The following is a 26314-nucleotide window of genomic DNA, read 5'->3' as shown; positions in this document are numbered from 1 at the left end:
TAGCTGATTTTCCAGTGACAAAAAGGATTGTTTCTACATTATTTCTGCTTGACATCAGAAGCAAAAATGGAAGAGATTTTATTTTGTACTATTTTTTTCTTGCTCATATTGTTTGAGAAGTTTCTACAGAGTTGAAACAGCTGCTGCGGTTAAATATTTCCTCTCTTTGTTTTAAGAACTTCTGCCCTTATCTTTAAGAGACACATCAATGTCAGTGAACTGTGCCTGGCACATGAAGCTAAGCACAGACCTGGGCAGAATGAAGGACTATGAGTTTAGATCAGGTTTGTAGCTTTTTGCATAATGTCAGCTCATTGTACAGTTCTTTATAGCATTGGGTAGGGAGAAAAATTCATACAAATAAAATGTTGTTTTTGGAAGAGGCTGTAGTCAAAAGGCTGCCCTCTTTGAGTGAACCAGTGCCAGAAACTTCTGCTTGCACAATAGATGGGGCCAAGCAAGGACAGGCAAGGAGTCTGGATACTTCTTACAGCAGCAGTGCCAGCTAGTGACAGCTTAAGCTGCCCGTGAAATTGGACCTGAAGCTTACATAAAGCAGGATCTCGAAGGTCTGCTGCTTAGGTATGATTCCAGATCTGCAAAGCTTCTGGGCTCTTAAATCCAGTCTGTTTCATCCATACAGGAATCTCTGTGAACTCTGTGTGCACTTGTATGTGTGGGAAAGGGATGGGAACTCAGTAGGGCTGGTAAAGCACTAACAGCCCTGTCCATGTCCTATGGAAGCTGTGTGATGGAGTTAATGCTCAGGAGGCAAAAGTACACATTCAGGGATTTGACAGGCAGACAAAAAGAACCCAGGGCAGCATACAGAATGTGGTGGAAAAGCAGGGAAGAGACACAAGCAAAAGGCAGTTTTCTCATTGTTTCATCACAGCAGAATTTGTTAGCACTCACAACACATAACTCCCTTTTATGTGTGAAATGGCACATTCCAAAATGACTTGGGACCTCATCCCTAGCTTAGGTCTGTTTAATAATAGAAGAAATGTACTATTGCAACTGTTCTGCTTAACATAAGTTGGAAGTCAGGCTGAAGAAATGAGAGAAAGTTACTGCAAATTGATCTTCCTAGTAAATCTGAGCATGTGACATTTACTTAAAATAGTTACATGCATTAAATTCTTGCATAGGGAATTAGTTTGCCTCAACCCTACTGTCACATGTCCCTGGCCAGCTTGGTAAATATCTCCTTTTGTAGCCTATGAGTATGTTCAAGTGTATCTTGCTAGAAATGCAGAATGTGAGTTTAATAACACTGAGAATAAAGAGCAGAAGACTTTCTGCACCTTCTAGTGACAGTCACTCTTAACATTTGAGTACATGTCATTAGTAAATTATTAAAAGCAGAACTGTTCAGCAAACTCCTGCAAACCAATCAACACAAAGCAAAGACTGAGAGAACTTTAGATCAGTTGGTCAATCAAATACACATATTAACACAAAAAACATGAGCTTCACAATATTTTCTTTGAGACAACCCTCAAAAAGCCATAATGTGAAGTACCAACTTTCATAGGAGGAATAATTAGTGAAGAATCAATATGAATTTTGCCATTATGCATTTATCACCCTTTTTGGAAATAGTTTATGCATTTTATCTGATGAAAAGTTCTCGAGTTGACCTCACTTGTTGCACAGGCTTCTGAGGAGATTGGAGACTTAGCAGGTATACAATAAAACAGCATTATAGTAAATAAACTATGAAAGTTTAGATATTACACTGTGTTATGAAACGTCACTGATGTGCTGTATTGTTAAGCAATTGTGGACTTTGTACCTAGGTTGCATAGCCAGCCTTGGTGCTTTACTGCTACTGAAAGTTGAGACAATTAAAAAATAGCTTGTTCACAACACTTGACTGTAAGGGAGAGTTCCCAGGGCTTTGCATGTGAACAGAATCAACCCCATTCAGTTACTAGGGATAAAATAGACAGTGATGCTGAAATGCGTGTACCTCACATCAACAGAACTGAGGAAAAAAGTTAGTAATTCCCAAATGAAATGTGGAAGTGATGAGAGGTCAGTTATTGTAGAACAGCTAAACAATTTGTTTACATCCCCACCTAGGTCATGTTCATAAACATGTTCCTCCTTTCTTCTAGACTATATTGTGTCCTAGACTTTATTGTGTTGAACGCCATCAGTGGCTTTGACTGAGCTAAGAGAAATGATTGCTTTCCAGGTCTCACATGCAACACAGTTTTTAATGGCCTGGAGTAAAACTTAATTCCACTGCAGCAGTGTATTGCTATAGGTAATCATATAGCTTTGATTCGCTTTTTCCATGTCATCAGTTCCTGACTATGTTTGCCGCTTTGAATTCATATAGTGACTTAAAATTCCAATATGTAGTTATTTCTGCTTTTTGTTGTTAAAGCTTACCTCTGTGATCTTAGATTATTTCACATATGAAGCAATGTAAGATGATTCCAAATTTCTTCTTCCACCTGCCAGTGGTTTTGGCCAGTTTGGAGTCATCTGCCAATTTTGTAAACACAGCTGTCCTTTCCTCTTTGCAACCCTCACTAAAGTATTGAACAGGCTTGATCTGCCTGAAGGGCGAGATTCCAGTTAACCCCCATCTTGTAGCATTAAACATTTATCTGCTTTACTCTGATATCCAGCGATCCGCCTGTTGGCACTGGGCCAGTCACCCTGACCAGATGAAACCCAGCTCAAGCAGTTTATCAAACAGGGCTGGGCACCCACATTCCGGTGGGGCCAGCCCTCGGGGGCTGTGGGAAGGAAGTTTCCAGGAACCAGTCCCATATTTGGCGCTCCCATTCCCTCACCGGAAGTTCCCTCACGGCGGGCTGGGCTCTCCGCACGGCCCCGCGCGGTCATTGGCTGAGCGCGCCGTCCATCAGCGGTGGGCGGGTCCTGGCCCCCGGCCCGCGGGACGGCGGCTGCGCCTGCGCGCTGCTGGCTCTGGCGGCCCCGTGTGGCGGAAGCGGCGGGGCCGCGCCAGTTCCGCCTCGGCGTCGTTGGCGCTGCACAAAATGGCGAAGATCGCCAAGACCCACGAAGGTAAAAATAGCCTAGAAGGCCCTATGTCCGCGCCCGCTGGGACCATGCTTGGGCATCGCCCGCTGCTTGTCTTTCTCCTCGGCTCCGGACAGCGTCAGGCGCGGCTCGTCGGGCCGGGGGCAGGGCGGACCGGGCCTGTGTGTAATGGCGGCTGCTCTCGTCAGCACCGTGCCCGGGCCGGGCGGGGAGCGGGCATGAGGGGGAGCTCTCGCAGTGCTGGCGGGGCACGGAGCGGCGGCCAGGCCTGTGCAGGGGAGCTCGGTCGCTGAACTCCCCGCCCCGGCCTCCTAACGCCCATCGCGCCTCAGCCGGTGCGCTGCGATTTTCGCATCAGAAATGCCAACAGCGCCCGCTTATTCCCCTGCCCGAGCCCTTTGGCCTCGGTAAACGGGTTGCAGGGGGCGGGAGAACGGGTGTTGCCTGCTGGAAGCCGGCGCGGCCCCAGCTGATGCTGAGCCGCCGCGGCGCTTGCTGAGAAAAGCGCCCCGGAGCAGGGGAAGGATGGTGAGGGCTGGAGCATTCGAGCTGCCATTTTACACAGGCTTCCTGCGGCCGCCTGTTGACGTAGGAAAGCGGCTCTCGGAGCGATTTACGGCTGAGAGCTTTCCCAAGCGGTTTGTTCTTCTCGAAGGTGCCGTGTGCCCGTGTGCGCTGCTGCTTCCAGCTCTTCTCAGTGTGAATCAAAGCTCTCTTTGTGGCATTGGCTGCGGCTTGCCCTGAGCTTAGGTATTTTCAGGCACCGGAGGATAATTTGTAGAATTACAGTGCTTCTGTGTTTTTGCTTTAGGGTTTTTCGCTTGTGTTTCTGTGTGAGGTAGGCGGTCTGCTGTATTTTTTTCTTAATTTCTATGCGTAATTCGCTAATCGAAAACTACCTTTGGGTAGTGGTTGTGCACTGTGAGGTGGGCAGGGCGCCCAGGTATTCATAATCTTTTAGGTTTTTGGTTTTTTTTTTTTTTTTTCAGTTTTGCTCTGAAAAAGCTTTTCAAATGGAAAGGCATAATCTCCAGTTGAAGTGAAGTTAATGTAGTCTTTAACACTACGGATCTAATCTGATTTTAGGAATGAGGAAAAGCTTTAGAAAAGCTGAAGAAGAATATGTCTTGTCCTTTCTTTAAAAAAAAAAAAAAATTTTTTTTTTTAAGAATTCTAGGGTACTTTGGTATAATTACAGAAATTGTCTTATCCTTTGTTTACATGCTGTGACATGCATAAAGGTTGTGTGAGAGTACCCAAGTGAGTATTACCCATCACAGTGCTCTGCCTCTCCTACTACCTAAAGAGATTTTTGTCATGAAATGGTAGAATTGTTGAGTTTTGGTTGTTTGGGTGGTTATTTTTTTGTTTGTTTGTTTTTCTTTTTACGAGCTGAAATTGCTTATTTATTGGAGCAAATGGTGATGCATTGGCTTCACTGAAAACATTGATGTGCTTCCAGTTGTCTGTGTTTGGATTAGTGTTGTATTGAAACAGGTTTTAAAAGAGAAGATAGTTAAATTAAAAATATGTGTAACAGGGTATGATCACATAAGGGTCTTTCCCAGCATGGAGGCATTAGCTGAGCAGCTTGATTCTTTTGCTTCCAAGTTCTATCCTATCTTTTTTCAGTTCCTCACCAATCGTTGGAATTGTTTGTTATGAAATCATCTTAAAATATTTTAAATACATTTGCACTGTTTGTTAAATACTTACTGATTGATGTGTTCAAGATACAGCTTGGAAGAGGCATTAAAACAGTTGGAGGTTGTGTCAGCTACATAGTTAAAGGGGAACTCTGTGCTTGAGGCTGGAAAGTAAATGTTCAAGTGGCATCTTATAAAATCTCAATAAATGCTTGAGCTTTCAATGCTGTTGAAGGTCGTTTTTAATATAATTTGTTTTTCTTGCTCAGAAAAGAACAGAGCTCTCCAAACATAATAGATTTAACATGTGTAAGTGTGCTAAAGTAGCTAAAAATAAAGCCATGCAAGAGCAAGCTAAATATGCAAAAAAATGATAAGACATGAAGTTATGGAACCTGTTTACTCTGTAAAATACCTCTCCAACACAGGGTCTTTTCTTTTTTCAACATTTAGAGTAGAACTACATGTGTGGTAAGAGAACATATAGAGAAAGCCTCTCTGTGAGCTAGATGTTCAGAGACTTTGAATTCACGTGTGTTCACTTTAATAATATTCAGCATTTATGATGTGTTTTAAATCAACTGCATGTTAAAGTCACTTCTGCTAAAATACCAAAATATATAAATAATAAAGTACAGAAAAGGAATTATCAGTAGAATATTATTCCCCTCCTCTTTTATTTATTTTTTTTTAACTCTTATCCCACTCTGTTTACTGTTTCTCTGTGAGTGAAGTTTCCATTTTATCCTGCTTGACTAAGCCATTAAACAAGTAGTTTGCTTTGTACAATTTATGTTTAAGTTTGGTGATTACTCTTTATTTGCTTTTTATTAAAGAGCTTTGTTAAATATGGTGTGAGCTTTTGCAAGGAAGTGCCAGTTAGCTCAGGAAAACTAACTGGCACACCTTGAATGTCAAAATAACGTTTTCACCTAAATATGTGGTGCTTTCCAAACACAGGCTGCCTGTGGCTATGGGCCTCCTGGTTCAATGGGTCTTGTGGGGTATTCTCTCTGGAGTGCTTAATTTAAACTGGCACCTGGAGGCATTAGTTAAAAATTAGGGTGGCTATCAGTAAGGTTTTTTGAGTCTATATAGACTTTGTTTTTTTGGTATAGATAACCCAGCAGGTTTTGCTGCTTCTTGGAAATAGGAGAAACGATAGGGTTGTACTCTAACATCACTCACTCTGTGCTTGTAGTGTCCTTGCTAGAGGCAGAAGCTCCAGGTATTCCACCCCAATACTGCATTGCACCAGGCTGTAAAAGGAACCAGGAGCTTCATCTGCTCTCTGGGAGAAACAGAAATAGCTAAAAAATCTGTGGAGAATATATTGAGTTGCACTGGATCCATAGCCATGCCATTGGATGGTTCCACAGAAGTGGAATACCTTAAGAGGATGCTGTAAGTGACTCAAAGGTGATCAGAGGCCTCTGAGGGGAAGAGAAAGATCCCTAATTTGACAGTAGCTTTTTTCTGCTGCTTCTCCAGGAACTAACACCTTGGGGAGCAATGTGTTCCAGTTTCTGGACTCACAGGGATCCCCATGGCTGTGCAGGATTTTAGAGGGAGCAGGATATACACACAGGCAGGGTTCAGGAGGTGCTCATGGCCAGCAGTACAAGGCTTTTGTGAGCTTTCAGCTTCTCATGAGCTTAAGGCATCACAAGTTTCTGTAACACAGAGGTGACTGAAGTTGTTCTGCTCTAGAAAGCTGCAAAAATTCAATGGAAGCCCTGAAGTGGCTGGAACAAGATTCTCCTTATCAGCCTTTAGGTTTTATTTTCTGTCTGTGGGACTCTTGATGAGTTTAGAAACACATTTCTGCCAGTTTTCCTCACTAGACCAGTGCAGGAATTGCTTATTTGCTGTCAGATTTACAGTGGTTCACATGAAGTCAGTGTTCCTTTCTGACTAAGTGAACCCTTAGTCCTGCTGTTCTCACTCATAGCTATCTGGAAAAGACTTGTCAGGTAAAACTCTGTTAAGTTGCCTCTCTATAAAACATGCCTTTGTGCAGGAGGCATGATTTGGCTTACAGTGGGTTTGTGGTTAGTCGTTGTTTTTTGTTGGTGTGGGTTTTTTTGGTTAGTGGCAGCCTATGATAAGAAAAGGACTTATGGCATTTTAAATTAAGAAATTGTGATCCAATAACTTGCATTAGTAATAATCTTAGCTTTAAAAAAAAAGTATTCATGTTTTTCTCAGGTTTCCTAGCAGGTGTTGCATAGCATTTTATAGTGTCTTTTGCAAGATGGCTTGATGCTAAAAGTGTGTCAAATTTATTCATCCTGAAAATGGAAGTGAGCCACAGTAGTGAACAATTATTGAATACTCAAGATTATTTGTGAACAGAATTTCCTGTAGCTTTTTTGTAAATTTACAAATTTCCTTTAAGTTTATGTAGCAGGCAATACCACTTCAGGTGGGAGAGGGTGAATCCCAGAATTATTGATGAAAGAGTCTTTTGAGACCATGTAATCAAACTCTTTCTTTCAAGCATGATCCTTTGTATTCCTGCAGCTATGAAATGCAACTCTTGGGGATTTTCTTGGCCATTAAAGTAATTATTTGATCAAGTAAAATTTACCTTGTATGCATAAATGTCTTTCCATATCTATTAACTCAAAATTGACATGAAAACAATAGTAATTTTTACACAGCCTTGCCTCAATATGCCTACAGTTACATTTGTTAAAGATAGTTGGATTGCTGCAATTTTTTTTTTGTGTTGCATTACAACAGATGGGAGGAAGGCATGGTTTAATTTAGTTCCTTGTTATTTGGATTAAGAAGTTAATGTTCTTTCTGAAAGTACCAAATTTCTAAGGTCAAAGATGGCCACCAGAGTTGATTAGAGTCAGATCCTGATATAGTACAAGAATTACAAAGCTCCCACTTGTCTTGTTTGAAGGGTGTTTTGTTATCCAGAAGAATAGTAGTCTTCAAAGATGGTGGTGCAGGCAAAGAATGATGATGAGTAAATAACATTTTAGCTGCCAAAGTGAAAAGAAACTGGCCCAAAGTTTTGGGGTTTTTAATTAACTTGTTACCCAATGGTATATTAGAGTTGGATTTTTTTATTTACTTATTGAGAGTATAGCTTTGCAGCATGTTAGAAAGCACAATAGAGTGTTGTTTTATTAAATCTCAATTTTGAGATCTTGCACAGTAATTCTTCTTAAGAGTTGTTTAAATTAGAAAAATTGGTGATAACATTATGAAAGGTTTTTCTAAATGAGAGGATTACATTTGTTGTGAAAGAGTTTTGTTAGGGTAGTGTTGGGAAATAGTGCTGTGGTGTAAATCACCTTCTCTGCTACCTCTGTCAGAAGATGAGATATGGTAACAATGAGTTCAATAGTTTGTATTAAGCCATACAATTAAAGTACTCTGTGCTGGATCATACTATGATGTGAGGAAAAGCTTTTTATGAATATCAGCTTGTGATTATGATTCTGTAGTTTTGTGTGTCTCACATGTTTATTTCTTTAATGATAATCTTTCAGGTTGGACAAAAAACTCTGTTGTACATAGTAACATGATTACTACATTTTATATGTATATGTAACAAGAATTTTGTGTATGTGTCTTTACCCTAGATATCGAAGCACAAATTCGAGAAATTCAAGGAAAAAAGCCTGCTCTTGATGAAGCACAAGGAGTAGGCCTTGATTCCACAGGATATTATGATCAAGAAATTTATGGTGGCAGCGACAGCAGATTTGCTGGATATGTGACTTCCATTGCAGCAACTGAATTGGAAGATGTAAGTGGTTTTTTGTTTGTTTGTTTGTTTAGGGCTTGCAATGTAACTATTTCAGAATTGATTTTGAATAATTTTTAGTAGCAGTTGCTTGAAGTAAAAGCAATTTTCATTAATGTCATAGTGGACCAAGTAAATCTTATCTGGGAATCACACAATCATGTAATGATTTGAGTTGGAGAAGGCCTTGAAAATCATTGGGTTCCAGCCTTCTTGCCATGGGCAGGGACACCTTTCAGTAGATCTGATTTCTCAAAGCACCATCCAGCCTGGTCCTGAGCACTTCCAAGGATGGGCCATCCACAGCTTCTTTGAGCAACCTGTGCTGGGGCCTCACAACCCTCACAGAAAAGTTATTTTCTAATATCCATTCTAAACCTACTGTTCTTCAGTAAGAAGGCATTTCTCCTTGTCCTGTCAATACAGGGCTGTGTAAAAAGTCCCTTTCCAGCTCTCTTGCAGGCTTTCTTCAGGTATTGGAAGGCTGCAGTTACATCACCCTGGAGCCTTCTCTTTTCCAGGCTGAACAATCCCAACTCTCAGCCTTTCCTCACAGGAGAGGTGCTCCATTCCTCTGATCTCTTGGTGACCTCTGGACTCACTCCCTGTCCCTCCTGTGCTGGGGCCCCCAGAGCTGGATGCAGTGTTCCTGCTGGGGTCTCAGAGCAGAGCAGAGGGCAGAATCCTGTCTTGCCCTGCTGCCCACAGGCTCTGGATGCAGCCCAGGACACATTTGGCTTTCTGGGCTGTGAGTGCCCACTGTGGGTCCTGTCCAGCCTCTACTCCACCAGCTCTTCCAAGTACTTCCTGCCAGGGCTGCAGTTCTAATAAAATTTGTTTTGAGAGCCTTGTAGGCCCGAGCAGAAGGCAAACAGTTGTGGCATGGTACTTAATGGTAGTGTTGACTGGAATAATTAACTTCATTCTGCCACTGCTGCTGGGATTACAAATGACATTAAAAAATTTTAATAAAACTTTGGCCAACAAACATTAGTGACTATTTTAAGATTCCTGGTTTAAATTTCAGAGCTGTTTATAAGAACTGACTTTTTCACTGTGTTGTGTTCTCCTTATGTATCCTGCTTGTAAGATTACCTTATTTCTAATGTTTACTAATTTCTAATGTTAAACATTGGACCATATTTTCGGTTGCAGGAATGGTCATATCTATAGGCCTTATCATAAGTACATAGGTAATGACATCTCACACTGAGAGAATTATATTTCTAAGAATGAGGAAAATGGTTTTGTTTAGTACTAGTTGATACATGAGGTTTTTTTAGTGATGTATTTGTATCATGTACAGACATAAAGAATGCTTTATTAAAAATTTTCATTACTCTGGGGCTCACTGAAAAAGTTTCATAGTTTTATGAGCAGTTTTTCTTTAGGGTTGCTGTAAATAGTTGAGTAGAAACTGACTACTGGTGAAGAAGTAGCAAAAGCAAGTGCTTGTTACTGCCATTGTGATTAAGTATTACTAAATTAACATGAATCTATCTCTGAAGTTTTCAATATTTCTGAAGCTTTTTATAGGGTTATTAAATCTTGTTCCATATATATATATATATATATATATATCTGACTTGTAAGAAAAATAGTTTAAATATCTCTGCACCAGTTCTCACAGTCCAACTAGGGAACTGTAAGGGGAACATTAATATGAAATACTTTTTTTCTAGTTAGTATAGATAGCAAACTTGATTAAATGTAACATTAAAAGAATACTTGAGCCTTCTTAGTGATATGAACAGGTTTATCTGCTTCACCAGTTTGGGAATAATAAGAAAAGCTATATGAGGAAGCTTGCTAAAAATTTGAATTATTCTATTACTGTATTTGTCCATTTTCATCTTTTCTATGACCGCAGCATGTTCATTTGATGTTAGTTTATCTAAATACCAGCATGACAAATTCACCATTCTTTACTGACAGGATGATGATGACTACCCTTCCACAAGTTTGCTTGGCCAGAAGAAGCCAGGATACCATGCTCCAGTGGCATTGCTTAATGACATACCACAATCTACTGAACAGGTACGTCTTAATTAAAGGCACAATAAAATACTCCTGTAAGCATTGAGGAAAAGAAGTGTTAACAACAGGTTTTGCTTTCTGGAAATATAAGATGTGTGTTAGCAGCTATGTTTTTTTAACTGTTGCTGTAAGCTTATTACTGCTTTAGTTTGGAATTCCACAGAGTGATAAAGATTGGCACTTGTGCCAACATAAATATAGAAACTAAACTACTGACACTTGAAAAAATTGAAATCAGATATTTCATTAAATTAAAATAACCAGGAATCTTAATATCCTTTATACTTGTCATTTTTTAAGGAAAATGTAGTCACCTACGTTTCATGTTCTTGGAGTATTTTTCTGTAAAATTTAAATGCCTAAGAAGTAGCATTAAGTCACCCTACAAAAAGAAGGGGGAAGGTTGACAGCATGAAATGATTTGGTAACAAGTGAATAAACTCTTAAAATGCTGAATATTTATCAGAAATTATTTCCTGAGAATTTCTGTATTTAAAAAACTAGTTGCAGAAGTAAAATTGAAGTTTGTATAGTGTTTTGACATTTCCTGCATAGCTGAGGCAAAAAATAATTAAGTCTTTTTAATAATACTGAAAATGAATACAGTACCAGACACTGTTCATATTATTCTTCATAAATCTGTGACTAACAATCTTTCTTGGTTTTTAGTATGATCCTTTTGCAGAGCACCGTCCTCAAAAGATTGCAGATCGGGAAGATGAGTACAAAAAGCACAGGCGGATGATGATAATTTCACCTGAGCGTCTTGATCCTTTTGCAGATGGTAATTTTTTTTTGGCTTTTCTATACCCTTTATGAAATTTTTGTCTTTAATTGTCTTTAGCCCTTTGATTTCTGTTGGCATGCTTATAAACTTAGTTTTGTTTTAAACATCCCCTTTTCATAGAGATTTGGTTGAAAATTTAGATGCCATATTCTTCATCTTTATAATACGAGTTTTCTTTCCAGGTAGAAGGACAAGAAAATTGTCAATGAGCCATTGCCATAGAAACACAAAGGGTTAAAGGTTTCTCTTTTCATTTCGTTTTGGGTTGTGCGTTGTACTTTGAACAACTTGTGTATTGAGTGCTCAGATTCATTCAGTACCTTGATAGTTTTCATTCCAAGTTATAGATTTACAGGGTTACTGCTTTTGAAATGCTAGTAGAGCACCTAATTCTTACCATCCTATGTAAATTTTAGGTGGTATAGCCAAAAGAAACAAAAGCATATATAAGACTTTGATACTATTAATAGTTCAAGTCTGTTCTGATAATTTTAGAATGGAAGTCAGGAGAAGGGGTTTTAGTGGGTCTGAAATTTTCTTCAGGTGAGTGAGTTTCACATGTGGCAATAAGGTGCCTGTTGACTTAAAATTAGTAGCTATTTTGCAGGTTTTACAAATGAGAATTTCAGCCTGCATGAATTAATAGGGATATTAATTATTTTACTTGCTTAATTGTAATTGATATAAACATGTATTGTCAGAATTCACAGGCCCATACTAACTGTCCTTAATTTCTTTCCTACAGCAGTACTGCTATATGCCAGTCCTGTCTGCATTCTTAAGGGTGCAGTTCAACACATCCTGTGTAGATTATGGTGAAAAAGTATTCCAAAGGAAAGTCCTATCAAAGCTAGTGTCAGAAAGACACAGCCAATTGGGCAGTGATGTTCAGCATAGAAATGTTTAAGTTTATTTTTTCCCTAAAGTATAATAGCTATACCACTTGTATAGCAAATCTGTGCATTTTTCTTAAAGAAAAGTGTTTTTCATGACAAGTCTCATTTCTATAAAGTTGGGCTTCTTTTAAAGTATTTAAAAATCCAATTAATGCAAGATACAGAGCATAAAACAACATATGGTGTACAAAACCCATTACCTGTGAGTATTGTTGTGGTGGTGTATGTACTGTATTGCATTCAGCTCCCAGTCACAAGTGTCATTTGAGAAGAGGGGGAAAATTTCATCAAACAGTATTTTGGGGGGTTTTATTTTGTTTTATTTTTATTTTTAATGAAGCCCTGTTACAATATAACACAAGAAGGTCTGTGAGACATGTCCAGATTTGTCAAACTTATAAATGGGTCTTTATGATAAAACAATTTAAACATTACTTAGGTATGCAATAGTTATTTATAGTCAGAGAACAAGTAGGATTTAACAGCTTACACAAGGTAATGTTTTGATTATAAATATCTTTCCAAAGTGTTACTAATGGTAAAGAGATAATTTTCTAGGCTTCTATTCTGCTGCTTGAAGTCAGAACTGCTGATGGAGACAAAGGCACGAAAGTGTACGTATTCCGGATTAGCAACCCAGGAACCCATCACTTCTGAAGACTCTTAACTGTGTTGTCATTTTATCATTTTTATCGGCTTTAAAATATTTGTTTGAAACTGCAGTAGTTATGTTTGTGTTCAAACAGGTTAAATTGATCAGCAAACTGAATAAACGTAAGATACATGTAATTTTAAAAAATTTTCGATCAAAAAGTAAAATTAAATGATCATGGAATAATATAATACTAGTGCAGGACAGTAGAAGTCCATAGTTTCTGCTTATTCTGTACTCATTGTGCTCCATTCCTGTTGCTGTTCTCTTCTGCAGGAGGGAAGACTCCAGACCCTAAAATGAATGCCAGAACGTACATGGATGTTATGCGTGAACAGCATTTAACAAAAGAAGAGGTGCGTGGAGGGGAGGGTTTTCCACTTGGACTGAGTTTAATGTTACAGCCTTTGAAAGCATGTTAAGAAAGTGGGAATGTAAATTCTCTTGACTTTGTCTTAACTTGAAAACCCCTTTCTTTGGAAAATCATGTTCTTTGTATGTTGAAAGTCAGTGGAATTTAAAGATGAAAGTTCTCATCTATTCTATGTAATACTTAAACAATGCAGGGAAAAATAATCTCAATATATTTTAATCTGGATTTATTTTGGTGGAACTTGGACTTCCTCTTGTTTATTTCCTTTCAGAGGAGAGGGTAAATCTAACAGTAACTGAGAGTTGCTCAGTGTGAGAGATGTTTGTTTTTGTGAGCTCTATGCGTAGGAAAGCCAGGGAGGTTTTAAAAGCCTTTTGATGAAGTACCTGCAACAGATGTTGCAGTACTAAGATTGGGTATAAGATTGGCATTTCATTTTAAATAGTTAAAAAAAAAAAAGTGCAAAACCCAAAAACTTACTTTAATTTTAATAGTTAAAAAGATACTGGTAATATAAACAGATTTCTGGTGTAATACCTTCAGTAGCATCTTGCTAACTGGAGCAAGATCTTGTGTTTCTAGTGACTTACTGATTTGTCTTATATTAAGTGAAGAATTAGTTCATAATTTTGGCAGTCTTACTGCTTATGGATCCATCGATAAGTGCAAAACAGTCTCTGTTAGTGTGGTGTTTTGGCAGTATCATCTCAGGATTAAAAATAAGAATTCCAGGGCTTTTTTTTATGTCATGGGATGTAGCTCTTATGAATATATTTTCCAAGTTATCCACCTTTAATTTACTGAAGTGGTACTTACTTGAAGCAGATGAGTGATGGTCTTCAGACATATACCTACCAGTGACAGAAACCGATAGCTTCAAAAATTCTCTGTGTGTTTGCATTTGCTGTAAGAATGGCTTTTATTGAAAAATTAAAAACAGCCCCTCAAACACAGCTGCTTTGTCAATACAGAAGAATTTGAAAAAGAGTGGCCTTGAAATGAAAGCAGTAGCTGATTGCAGGTTATTTGGGTGAAACCTCAAAAAAATCATAAAATATATTGAGAAAATTCTTTTAAAGGTATAATTTGAGGAGTTCTTACGTTTTTCTTTGTGTGCTCTTGAACAGAGGGAAATTAGGCAACAACTAGCTGAAAAAGCTAAAGCTGGAGAGCTTAAAGTCGTCAATGGAGCCGCTTCTCAGCCACCTTCAAAACGCAAACGGCGTTGGGATCAGACAGCTGATCAGACTCCTGGTGCTACACCTAAAAAATTGTCCAGCTGGGATCAAGCAGAGGTAATGACTTAGTTTTGTTTTAAACTAAGTTTAAAATCAACTGTCTACAGAAGACATTATCAGTGCTAATCCTCTTACTGTGCTAAACAACTAGCAGTCTGTTATTGTATAGGATGGGATACTGATACTTTTGGTTTTGTCTTGTAGACTCCTGGACACACCCCATCTCTGCGATGGGATGAAACTCCAGGCCGTGCAAAGGGTAGTGAAACTCCAGGTGCCACGCCAGGCTCTAAAATCTGGGATCCAACTCCCAGTCATACACCAGCAGGAGCTGCAACACCCGGCCGGGACACGCCTGGTCACGCAACACCAGGCCATGGAGGTGCCACTTCCAGTGCACGGAAAAATCGATGGGATGAAACCCCCAAAACAGAAAGAGGTATTTGTGACAAACTGGGAGCTGCAGAATAAGTTTTAAATGGCTAATTGTACTGGGTTTTTTCACACTAAGTAAACAGTGTGTTCAGAAGCCAGGCAAGATGTAGTTATATTGACATCTAGTGGTTGATGTGGGGAGTTGTTCTTATCTGAGTTCTCTGCATAGGGTTCTGCCTGTGCTTAAGTGGCATCCATGACACTTGGATGTATCTTGGCTCAAATATGGAACCACAGTTTTATCATATCTAATGACTGCTGCAGGTTGAGATTTTAATTTTTTAGTTGTTTTGGGTTTTTTTACGAGGTTGTTATTAAAACAAATATGAGAAGCATCTCACCTGCCTAATTTGAATTTGACTCTTGTGTTAGAGAATAGTGAAACATTTGTTACCTAATGCTTTTATCAGGGAGTACGTGGAGTACTTTGTTCAATTCCTAGAACATCTGAGTAGTTCTCTTTTTTTAGAATCCTATCTTTTTATGCAAAGGTTCAGCAAGAAGATAACACTTTTTTTCATAAAACAAAGTTTCTGTTGGATATTTTTAGTGTAATGCCTGCATTTTTTCATTATTCACAAAAATAGTCTTTACTTTTGCCTGCTGTTTGTTAATTAGGTACTGAAAATGGATTTGAATATTGACAGTGCAGTTGGAGTATATAGTGTTCAGCTTTCTGAGAAAATCTGGTTTGTTTTTGCTTAGATACTCCGGGCCATGGCAGTGGCTGGGCTGAGACACCTCGTACAGATAGAGGTGGTGACTCCATTGGTGAGACACCAACCCCAGGAGCAAGCAAAAGGAAGTCACGTTGGGATGAAACACCTGCCAGCCAGATGGGTGGCAGCACTCCTGTTCTGACACCTGGCAAAACACCCATCGGTACCCCAGCTATGAACATGGCAACCCCTACACCAGGTAAGCTCAGTCCCTTGTCTAAGGCTTCACTTGGTATTGTGGGAATGAAGTATTTCCTTTTCTATTGTCTTTTGAAACAGGCTTCTGCCCAGCACTCTCTCCTACCTGTGTGAAAGCAGTCAGTGTATGCTCAGCTTACTATTTTTGTGGCAATGTCCACAGCAACTCATTTCTGGAGGGGAATTGAGAATAAAGTTACATATCTGTTGCTTTAGATATGCTCTAGATAGTTTAGTAAAAAATGTTGATAAAAGGCTCTGTAAGGGTTTAATATCTTACTTGGCTGCAGAGTTCAGGTGCTAGAGAAACTTGGACTCGAGAGCATTTATAAATTAAGTAAACAAGTCATCTACTTCTGCATACAATATGATTTTTTTAAATACTTTTCTTTTTAAATTTGAATATAGGTCACATCATGAGCATGACTCCTGAACAACTGCAGGCTTGGCGCTGGGAGAGGGAAATTGATGAGAGAAATAGGCCCCTTTCTGATGAGGAATTGGATGCTATGTTCCCTGAAGGATATAAGGTAATTAATCTGGATTAAAATGCAGCAGACTATGATTATGTTTTTCTTCTACCAGGGAATACTGTCTTTTTTTTTTTTTTTTTTTTCCCCAGAAGTAGAATGTTTCACATTTAGTATTGATAATTGATTGTGCATACTTGTTGGACTTTGTTACTAATTTATTGTAAATCCCTTAGAAAGAGGGGTTTAAAGGTAAATCACTGTTGTGCTTCTCGGTGCTGAAAATGCCTGTCAAGGCCAGAAATATACTCTGTATGGAGTGATTGAAATGGTATGTTCAGATGTAGACAAACATGGAAGAGGGCCACAAATACTGAGACAGCAAGCATACTATGTTGATTCAGTTATTGGAGTGCTTCTTTAGTCTTTGGAGACTTCACAATTTATCATCCAAGCTCTCAGCAGTGGGATTGGGCTTTCTTCTGAAATGTTGTCTGTCAGTACAGGATAAGTACAGTCTGTCAGGGTGAGTTTGTATTGCTGGGAACATAGGATCTGTTGTATGTGGTAACACACAAATCCTTAAACAAATAAAGTGAGATCTGTAACTTCAAGCAGTATTTTGTATTTGATGGCTTCTTGTTTTTATATCTGTTGGAATTAAAATGAACTTTATTCTTCTTTATTAGGTTCTCCCACCCCCAGCTGGTTACGTGCCCATCCGCACTCCTGCTCGGAAGCTCACAGCGACTCCAACGCCCCTGGGGGGCATGACAGGATTCCACATGCAGACAGAGGACCGCACTATGAAGAGTGTTAATGACCAGCCATCTGGCAACCTGCCTTTCCTGAAACCAGATGATATCCAATACTTTGACAAGCTGCTGGTAAAGGAGATTTCACTCATGGTAGTTTACCTTCCCTGGTTTATTTTGAATATGTACCAGTGCCCATTTATTTTTCTGGAATTACTTGTAGGTTGATGTTGATGAATCGACTCTGAGCCCTGAGGAACAGAAAGAGAGAAAAATAATGAAATTACTTCTGAAAATAAAGAACGGCACACCTCCCATGCGAAAGGTAAGGTGAATTGTCAAATACCTTCATGTAATCTAATTTTTCAAAAATTGGTGTTAATTTTCAGGTTTAGCTTCAGTTGTCCATGGGCTCCTATTGAGAATAGATGATCTCCTAAGCATTACTATCTATTGTGGTTTAAACCCAACTGGTAACGAAGCACCACACAGCTGCTTGCTTGTCCCCCCTTCCCTTAGCAGGATCAGGAAAGAATCAGAAGAGTAAAAGTGAAAATTTGTGCACTGAGAAGAATTTATTAATAATAATAATAAAAGAAAATAACAAAAAGAAAAATAAACCCCAAGAAAACAAGTGATGCAGATGGAAAACACAGTGTTTGTCATCACACATTTGTGTTTTAACAGATCAGCATAAAATTGCTTGAAATAGTTTTGTTGTGTTTGGGGCAAGTGTTTGGAAGCCTGTGGTTGTATTCAGTTACATTTTAACTTGGCTCATACCTGTTTTATGATTGTTCAGGGTTATTTCCTTAGTTTAACTGTCAGGTTTTCTGGTTTTGTTCAGGCTGCGTTGCGGCAAATTACTGATAAAGCTCGGGAATTTGGAGCAGGGCCGCTGTTCAATCAGATCCTGCCTCTGCTGATGTCACCAACACTCGAAGATCAGGAGCGTCACTTGCTTGTCAAAGTCATTGACAGAATTCTGTACAAATTGGATGACTTGGTCCGACCATACGTACACAAGGTCTGCTGCAGTTTGCTATTTCATCTCTGATTTGCTCTTTCTGCATTTTATGTGAATATCAGAAGAGGATGATACCACCTTTTAAAAACATATTTGGCTTTTATATTTCTTAAACCAAACTTTGAAGTTTTTACAGTGTGATTGGAGTAGGCTTCAGAATATTGAGGCATGATGTAAATATGATATATGTATATTGGAGGTGGGAAGCACCTTACCTTATCTAGGTAGTATCTCCAGACCATATTCTTAAGAGATTTAAGAGCTGTAAAAAAACCATTTAATAGATTTAATTTTTTTCTGGTCATGCTTTAAGCTTGAATTAAAGGAGTCATCTGTTTCATGAACTTTAACAGGGCTAGAAATACTTCAGAAAGTATTAATAAGGAAATATTAATTTGTTTATCTTTTTCAGATCCTTGTCGTCATTGAACCACTGCTGATTGATGAAGACTACTATGCTAGAGTGGAAGGCAGAGAAATTATTTCCAACTTGGCTAAGGTAAAACTCCATCCTTTATTAAAGCATCAAGTTAGCTTACATATTACCAGCATGTTTATGGGCATGGCAGAACAGTTAACTGTGCTGTGCATAAATCCAATTGGTATGTTTTGTGTTTTGTCCTGCAGGCTGCGGGTTTGGCAACAATGATCTCCACAATGCGACCTGATATTGATAACATGGATGAGTATGTCAGAAATACAACAGCTCGAGCCTTTGCTGTTGTTGCATCTGCTCTGGGCATTCCTTCTCTGTTACCTTTCCTGAAAGCTGTCTGTAAAAGCAAAAAATCCTGGCAGGCCAGACACACTGGCATCAAGATTGTACAGCAGATTGCTATTCTTATGGGTTGTGCTATCCTGCCTCATCTCAGGAGCTTGGTTGAAATTATTGAGCATGGTAAGTTCTGCTTTCCCAGACAATGTTTTTTTTTTTGCCCACTTTATCTGGAAAATTTTTCATACCTCTGTAAGGCACAGTGACAGTAAGGTCCTGGTTTTGTTGTTGCTATGACACTGAGAAACATTTCAGCTGACTCTGAAAGGTGAATAAATATGAATAATGGTTCAGCATTCCTGAAAACAAGTTAATCACTTTTACTCTCCTCCTCTAATTTTGCTGTTTTGAACTTAAGTTGTGAGTACAGGAAGTGGTACTAAACCCTTCTGTCTTGCAGGGCTGGTGGATGAGCAGCAGAAAGTTCGCACCATCAGCGCTTTGGCCATTGCTGCTTTGGCTGAGGCAGCCACTCCCTATGGTATCGAGTCATTTGATTCTGTCCTGAAGCCCTTGTGGAAGGGTATACGTCAACACAGAGGAAAGGTAAATCTAAAATACTTCCTTTGGTTTGAACTGAGATGGATGTGTACCTGCTGTAACTTACTAGAGACATATTTTGCATTTAAATAGGGTTTGGCTGCGTTTTTGAAGGCGATTGGTTACCTGATTCCACTCATGGATGCTGAGTATGCAAACTACTACACCAGAGAAGTCATGCTGATTCTTATCAGAGAGTTCCAGTCTCCTGATGAAGAGATGAAAAAAATTGTGTTGAAGGTATGTCAGAATGATAGTTTAGTATTGATATTGAGTATGTATTAAAAAAACCCAACAACACAACAAACCAAACAAAAGCAAAAAAACCCAACCCCAAATCCCCCATCCTACACCAGATTAAAAATGCTGGATTTTTATTTCCTGTCAGGTCGTAAAGCAGTGTTGTGGTACGGATGGTGTTGAAGCAAACTACATTAAAACAGAAATCTTGCCACCCTTCTTCAAACATTTCTGGCAGCACAGAATGGCACTGGACAGAAGAAATTACAGACAGGTATTTTTTTTGGTTTTTTAGCTGGGAAATTATTTACAGTCAAAATTAGACCGTTAATTCAGACTAGTGAATGTTCGTTTGTCTGTATCCTGAAACTTGATTTTTGTTTGTGCTAGCATTTTAGAAGTTGTGTAGCAGAGAAGATTTTCAGGTTCTTAGGAGATTATCACGACATTTTACATCTGTGAATGTCTTCATCAGTTGCAGGGTGGGATGGTTCATTCCATTTATGTTCTTAAAAACACTGTATGATTTCTAAAGGTAAAACTTCATTCTTTATAGTGGGGTGAACATGTTTCTTCAGACTAGGGAAGTTATTTTTAAGATGTAGAAAGTAGTTTTTAACTACTTTTAATGTTTGCTGATTTAACACTTCTATATTTCAGTTGGTTGATACGACTGTGGAGCTGGCAAATAAAGTTGGAGCAGCAGAAATTATTTCTAGAATTGTGGATGATCTGAAAGATGAGGCTGAGCAGTACAGAAAAATGGTCATGGAAACAATTGAGAAGATAATGGGAAATCTGGGGGCAGCAGACATCGATCATAAACTGGAAGAGCAGCTCATTGATGGTATTTTGTACGCCTTTCAGGAACAGACAACAGAGGTACGGCCAGGTGTTGGAGAATTTGGTTCACTGTAATTGTAAGCCTCTTATGCAGAAATATGTGCCTCTAAGTTAGATTTTTAGAATCTCTTTTTAGATGTCAGCGCTCTAATCAATGAAATCCAGAAACAATCTCTGTAATGTTAGCATTTTAAAATCAGTTTTAAATTATCGCAAGTTTAGGTAAAATGCAGTGTTGCTGTTTGTCTCATATTCCTTTATTGTTTTTACTCTCAGGATTCTGTGATGCTGAATGGTTTTGGCACAGTGGTTAATGCTCTAGGCAAAAGAGTGAAACCCTACTTGCCACAGATCTGTGGTACTGTTTTGTGGCGTTTGAACAACAAATCAGCCAAAGTCAGGCAGCAGGCTGCTGACCTGATCTCTCGTACTGCAGTGGTCATGAAGACTTGTCAAGAGGTATGGACTTCTCTTCCAGATTTGCTCTAGCAGGTCATAATAATGAGAAGGGAGGGGAAAATTGTCTTCTAACTCTTTTTATTTGGTTGTAGGAAAAACTGATGGGACACTTGGGTGTTGTTTTGTATGAGTACCTGGGTGAAGAATATCCTGAAGTACTGGGCAGCATACTCGGAGCTCTTAAGGCCATTGTCAATGTTATAGGTATGTTTTTGTGTTCATTGATTGGCTGTTCAAGAGCAAAATTAAAAAAAAACCCACACTATAAAACTAAATGTGTCTCTTTGAATTCAATAGGTATGCACAAGATGACGCCACCAATCAAAGACCTGCTGCCACGGCTGACACCTATTTTGAAGAACAGACATGAGAAAGTACAGGAAAATTGTATTGATCTTGTTGGGCGTATTGCAGACAGGTAAGCTGAGTAATAAGAAAATATCTAACTTTCTTTGTGGACTATTATTGTAGCAAAAGCTCAAGTTTGGCATCATCTGGGTACTTATTGTCATGTCTCTTGATATTTCTTGAAGTTGTGAGTAAAACTTGAGGTATTTAGCAGACACTGTTGAATTACCTAATAAAGGAAGTGCTTAAACTGTTACCTCTGTGGATAGCAAACGAATAGGTGATTTATTTAACAACTTTTTGGATCACTGAAGAGATAACTCACTTTATTCTCTTTCAGAGGTGCAGAGTATGTTTCTGCCAGAGAATGGATGAGGATCTGCTTTGAACTGCTTGAATTATTAAAAGCTCACAAGAAAGCTATCAGAAGAGCCACAGTGAACACTTTTGGTTATATTGCAAAAGCTATTGGGTACGTCGGTTTAATGCTTATTCACTTCATGCAGTTACCAAGCATGGTGATGATTGTTAGTTTTCTGGTAGAAAATATTCAAACTTCTCTACCTTTTTATATGTGCAGTCATGGTTTTACTCATTTTGAAGAATACAGTCACATATTCTTCATTAACATTGTGTTGCACTTCTGAACTAAATTTGTGGACTAATATGGGTTGTGATGTGCATTCAGACCCTCTTTGTATTACTGCATAAACTCTTCTTTAAATAATTTATCTTCTCTCTCTTTTTTTCCCCTTCCCACACCAAATCAGTAGTTTTATTGATTTCTAAAGCTTTGTTCCCACCAAGGTCATATTAAATGTCAGCACATTTTAGAATGGAGCACAGTTGCCACCTTTTTGCATGTTCTGTGACTGACTGAATGCAGATAGAGCAAGCAGCCTGGAGTGCTGTAACTGTTCTCCATGCAGGACATAACCTATCTCTGTCAATTCTTATGGTTTTATAAAGTCTGTAATTCCCTCTGGGATCAGAGTAATAGTGGGGAGGCTCTGCTACCCTCCAGAGTTCACAGGAGGAAGAAAGAAGGCAGGGAAAAAGCCAGATTTAGATTAAGTAATAAACTTTGGCTGTGGAAATAAATCCTTAAGCAGTTCTAAAGTTTAGTGTTTCATGTTTAGTGTTCAGTTTGTTTCCCAGCTCTCTAAACTTTTATGGGGGCTACGCCACGTTTCTCTGCCACTTGTTTGAAGCTTAACTAATTTTATCTAAATCCTCACTGCATCTATTGACATGGATACCCATGTTGTCTCTTCCAGACCTCACGATGTATTGGCCACACTGCTAAACAACTTGAAAGTACAGGAAAGGCAGAACAGAGTATGTACTACAGTAGCAATTGCTATTGTGGCTGAAACATGCTCACCTTTCACAGTGCTGCCTGCACTCATGAATGAATACAGAGTTCCAGAACTGAATGTCCAGAATGGTGTGTTAAAGTCTCTTTCTTTCCTGTTTGAATACATTGGAGAGATGGGAAAAGATTACATTTATGCTGTTACACCATTGCTTGAAGATGCTTTAATGGACAGGTGAGTGCACTTCTGTAGTATACCCTTAGTCATATTTTTAAGTATATAAGATCGTTAATTATAGCAAATATGCATATTGTCCTTGTTTGCTAAAGGCTTTAAGGTAACAACATAATTTAGAAGCCATTATTTGCAAACAATTTGGATTTTAAATGCTCCAATTCTGCCAATAGTTCTGAAGATTAAAGTTATAAAAGCATCTTGAGTGTGTTGAGACTTCTTCGATTAAAACTGCTTTTGATAATTTCTATTGTTGGTGCTTCTGTGGAATTGGAGGGCAGTAATTTGTCAGAAAACTCCCATCTTTTTTCACTTCACTGATTTTTGATACTCTGCCTCTTGCTGTCACTAAGTATGGCTTAAGAGTGTTACTGGTACTTTCAAGAAAAGTGTTATTGAAAAGAAACACTGTGCTTGTCCAATCATGTTGCTTCTAAGTCTCATTGATTAATACCCATTGTTCTCTTTGCAGGGATCTTGTACACAGACAAACTGCCAGTGCTGTGGTGCAGCACATGTCCCTTGGTGTTTATGGGTTCGGCTGTGAAGATTCCCTTAATCACTTGTTAAATTATGTGTGGCCCAATGTGTTTGAAACCTCTCCTCATGTCATCCAGGCAGTTATGGGGGCTCTGGAGGGCCTCAGAGTCGCTATTGGGCCCTGCAGGATGTTACAGTACTGTTTACAGGTATGGCCTTTTGTGTGCTGGGGCAATAGAGAGCACTTGTCAGGCAGAGCTTCTTTCCAAGAGGCAAAAAAGTGATTTCCAGCAAAGGAAAAACTGGCTTTTTTAATCCAAAGTATTAAACAGGGTATTCTGTGCCAAGAACTTGAATAGTGGAAATAGGTAGTAAACAGAGGGTTTGATATAGGGAGATAGCTGATTGCATCCCAGAACTCATGCAGAAAGAGCAAGTAACTTGGAATATCAGTTGACTAAAATAGCCTGGCACTTTGATTTCTGAATTGGAAGCATGTTGCAAATTTTGAGGATGTGAATTAATGAGTATGGAATAAATTAGCTGTGGGAGGGGTTATGATAAGTAACCAGTGAGATTAATAAATGAGAGGATAGGTCATGATAGTCATGATTTCTTGTTGGCCAAGAAAAACAGACATTTAGAAGAGTGCAGCGCTGTAAAACAGTGCTTTGATTAGACTTGATACTGCTAGATCAATACTAGGCAGTTCAGCAGTTCAGCTTCTGTAAATGTGTGTGGGGTGGTAAAATCTGAAGGCTCCTTTTCTGTGTAAGAGCATGTGACAGTGGCTGTGTTAGCTATGGACTTAAACCTCTCCTAGCGGGTGAGAAGCAAGGATTAAAGTAGTACAGGTCAGTGTAGAGAAGGTGTGGCAGCATTTTAGTAATAATTTGCAGATAGATGTCACACTACTGCACTGTGGGGACGTCAGCATGAAGATACTGACATCAGTAGGAAGGTGAAAGTCCCTTGCAATGTTTGCTCTTTCAAGTACTGTTTGTATTGTGTTATTACATAGAACTGTTTTATCCTAGGGGTTTTATGTTCTGCCCATTTATTAAATGCTTATTTTGCAACACTTTATTAAATTCAATAAAAGAACATTGAAGCTTCAAGCTTTGATTATATTTTGTTCTGCTCTGTTTTTTAGGGTTTGTTTCACCCTGCCAGAAAAGTCAGAGATGTTTATTGGAAGATCTATAATTCAATCTACATCGGATCACAGGATGCTCTGATAGCACATTATCCCAGAATCTATAATGATGAGAAGAACACGTATATTCGTTATGAACTTGATTACATCTTATAATCTTCTTGTTCAGTTGTTTGTGTTTAATGCACAGCTGTTGTTCAGTTAAATGCTTCGGATTTCATGATGTAAAATTTTAAAATTTTGGAGATCAGTGTAGAGCTGGTCAGAGGCAGAGCTAGGTATCCAGTAGCATGATTTTTTAAATATGTCCTTGTTTTTTGATGTTAAACAGTTAAAAGCCAGTAGTGACCAACAAAACAGTGATTACAATGTACTGGAGGGATTTTGTTTTGGATCCATCTTTATGAAGATTTAGATTTCATTCCTTGTGTTTAAAGGGGAAGTTTATTTGAGAAATAAACATTTGTGTATAAAATCTAATTTGCGTGTGGTTTTTGGATAGAGGGGCTTGTAAAGTAAGTCCCTTTTGAGTAAGTATTTGTTCATGTAATGAATAGGTGGTATAAAACATTTTAACCCTTTTTGTCATCCACTAGCTTTTGAATAAATAAGAAAAATGTACAACTGTAGTTAATGTGTGTATCTTTGTCATGCAATAATGTAGCTGTAGCCTGGCTGATGGTTGTAGCAGTATCAGTTTATGTAATGAAAAAAGTAGTGTTTAATTATTATGTTACTCCTTCATATGCAGTATCCTGGTGGACATGGCTTGTTAAATTTTCAGAAGTTAGCAGTTTTATTGTAAATTGTATTTGTAAAATCAGTTGTGAAAATTATGCATACTGATCATATGTTTAAAAAACCAGATATTTATAGGCTATGCCATAGTTCTGTTAAAGAGATAAGAAAGTTAAGTCCCCTGCACCTTAGATGAGGCAGTTTCTAGGAAAAACATTCTATTTCCTCATTTACTTTTTGCCTTTTATGTGTGTGCTACAAAGAAAAAGATCTTGCTATCAGTAAACCACCTAAACCCCAAGAATAAATGATTTTGTTAGTAGTGTGCATTATATCAGGTTTGTAAGGCAACAGGAGGCAGTAGCTGGCTATTAGACAGCTTGATCTGCGAGTCCTTGACTCAAGTGATTCATTTCCATCTTAGCAAGTTCAGTGCAGTGATGTTATCTGACTTCTCTGCTGTTTTTACATAAATGTGAGAGTCTTTAGCTGTTCAGCATATATGAAAATTTCCCCCTGCCTTTCAAGTCTAATTTTTTGTTAGGAGTTGGAGATAGTACAAAAGCAACTTGGAATCCTTTTGTTAATAAGGGTACTAATTTGTTAGGAAATGGGGAGAAGTGGCTTTTTTCAACAGTGAGTTGTATTCTAGAACTTAAGTAAATACTAGCTGCAGCTTCTGGAAGTCTTGTTGGTGAACTGTTTCCTCTGAGAATAAGGTGCATTCTAGTCTATTTCTAGTGCTTTGCAACTGAATAGTATTGTTTGTATTACAGAGAGCCTGCCATCTTCATTGCCTCAGAAGTTCTGCAAGACAGAACCAAGCAAGTACCAGTAGAGAGGGAGGAGGGCTGAAAAAAAGCACTGAGTTTTGAGAGATGAGCCAAAAGAGAGATCTGAAACAGGTAGGAATGGATGATGGCTCCTGCAATCTAGATATGGTTCAGCAAATTCATTATTCTTAGAAGTAAGTAAAATTGTAAAAATCTTCTCAAAGTGGAGGGGAGCAACTTCAAATTGTTCCAAATTTTCTATTTTTGAAACCCATCACTTTTGAATTTCCGAAAGACTTTCATAGATCTTTTTGAGGAAGATGTACTGTTTCTCTTGGTTCTTGAGGAAGACAGAGGATAGAGAACTGTTTAATGAAGCAGAATTGTGC

The 26314-nt window shown here is 38.6% G+C and overlaps 1 protein-coding gene across 11 annotated transcripts; it reads left to right on the top strand.

The window, feature by feature from the left end:
• The first annotated feature begins 2888 nt into the window (after positions 1 to 2888).
• SF3B1 (splicing factor 3b subunit 1) lies at positions 2889 to 24894 on the top strand. Of its 11 annotated transcripts, none has more exons than XM_079311406.1 (25): positions 2890 to 3048; positions 8273 to 8439; positions 10372 to 10473; positions 11143 to 11257; positions 13085 to 13164; positions 14309 to 14476; positions 14624 to 14858; positions 15560 to 15772; positions 16180 to 16301; positions 16931 to 17128; positions 17220 to 17321; positions 17844 to 18023; positions 18436 to 18522; positions 18651 to 18921; positions 19199 to 19344; positions 19432 to 19578; positions 19727 to 19852; positions 20239 to 20460; positions 20698 to 20880; positions 20973 to 21084; positions 21178 to 21298; positions 21569 to 21700; positions 22506 to 22778; positions 23251 to 23467; positions 24412 to 24894. In XM_079311406.1, the coding sequence occupies exons 1-25, from the start codon at positions 3021 to 3023 to the stop codon at positions 24568 to 24570; spliced, it is 3906 nt and encodes a 1301-aa protein (XP_079167532.1). In that variant the 5' UTR covers positions 2890 to 3020; the 3' UTR covers positions 24571 to 24894. The 11 variants fall into 11 exon arrangements, 8 of the variants coding, with proteins under 8 accessions (XP_079167539.1, XP_079167537.1, XP_079167535.1 ...); XM_079311407.1 differs by lacking the exon at positions 2890 to 3048 and adding an exon at positions 3406 to 3679; XM_079311408.1 differs by lacking the exons at positions 2890 to 3048; positions 8273 to 8439; positions 10372 to 10473; positions 11143 to 11257 and adding an exon at positions 11298 to 12770.
• Positions 24895 to 26314: the final 1420 nt, after the last annotated feature.

This window comes from Erithacus rubecula (assembly GCF_903797595.1).
Source record: "Erithacus rubecula genome assembly, chromosome: 8".
NCBI classification, from domain to species: domain Eukaryota; kingdom Metazoa; phylum Chordata; class Aves; order Passeriformes; family Muscicapidae; genus Erithacus; species Erithacus rubecula.
Note: the sequence above shows the minus strand (reverse complement) of the source record. Positions and strands in the feature narration are given on the sequence as shown.

Coding starts and splice junctions, on each gene's coding strand:
- SF3B1 (XM_079311407.1), top strand. CDS start 3,550: ATGGTGAGGGCTGGAGCATTCGAGCTGCCATTTTACACAGGCTTCCTG. Junction 8,440..10,371: donor CAGCAACTGAATTGGAAGAT/GTAAGTGGTTTT, acceptor CTTTACTGACAG/GATGATGATGACTACCCTTC. Junction 14,859..15,559: donor AACCCCCAAAACAGAAAGAG/GTATTTGTGACA, acceptor GTTTTTGCTTAG/ATACTCCGGGCCATGGCAGT.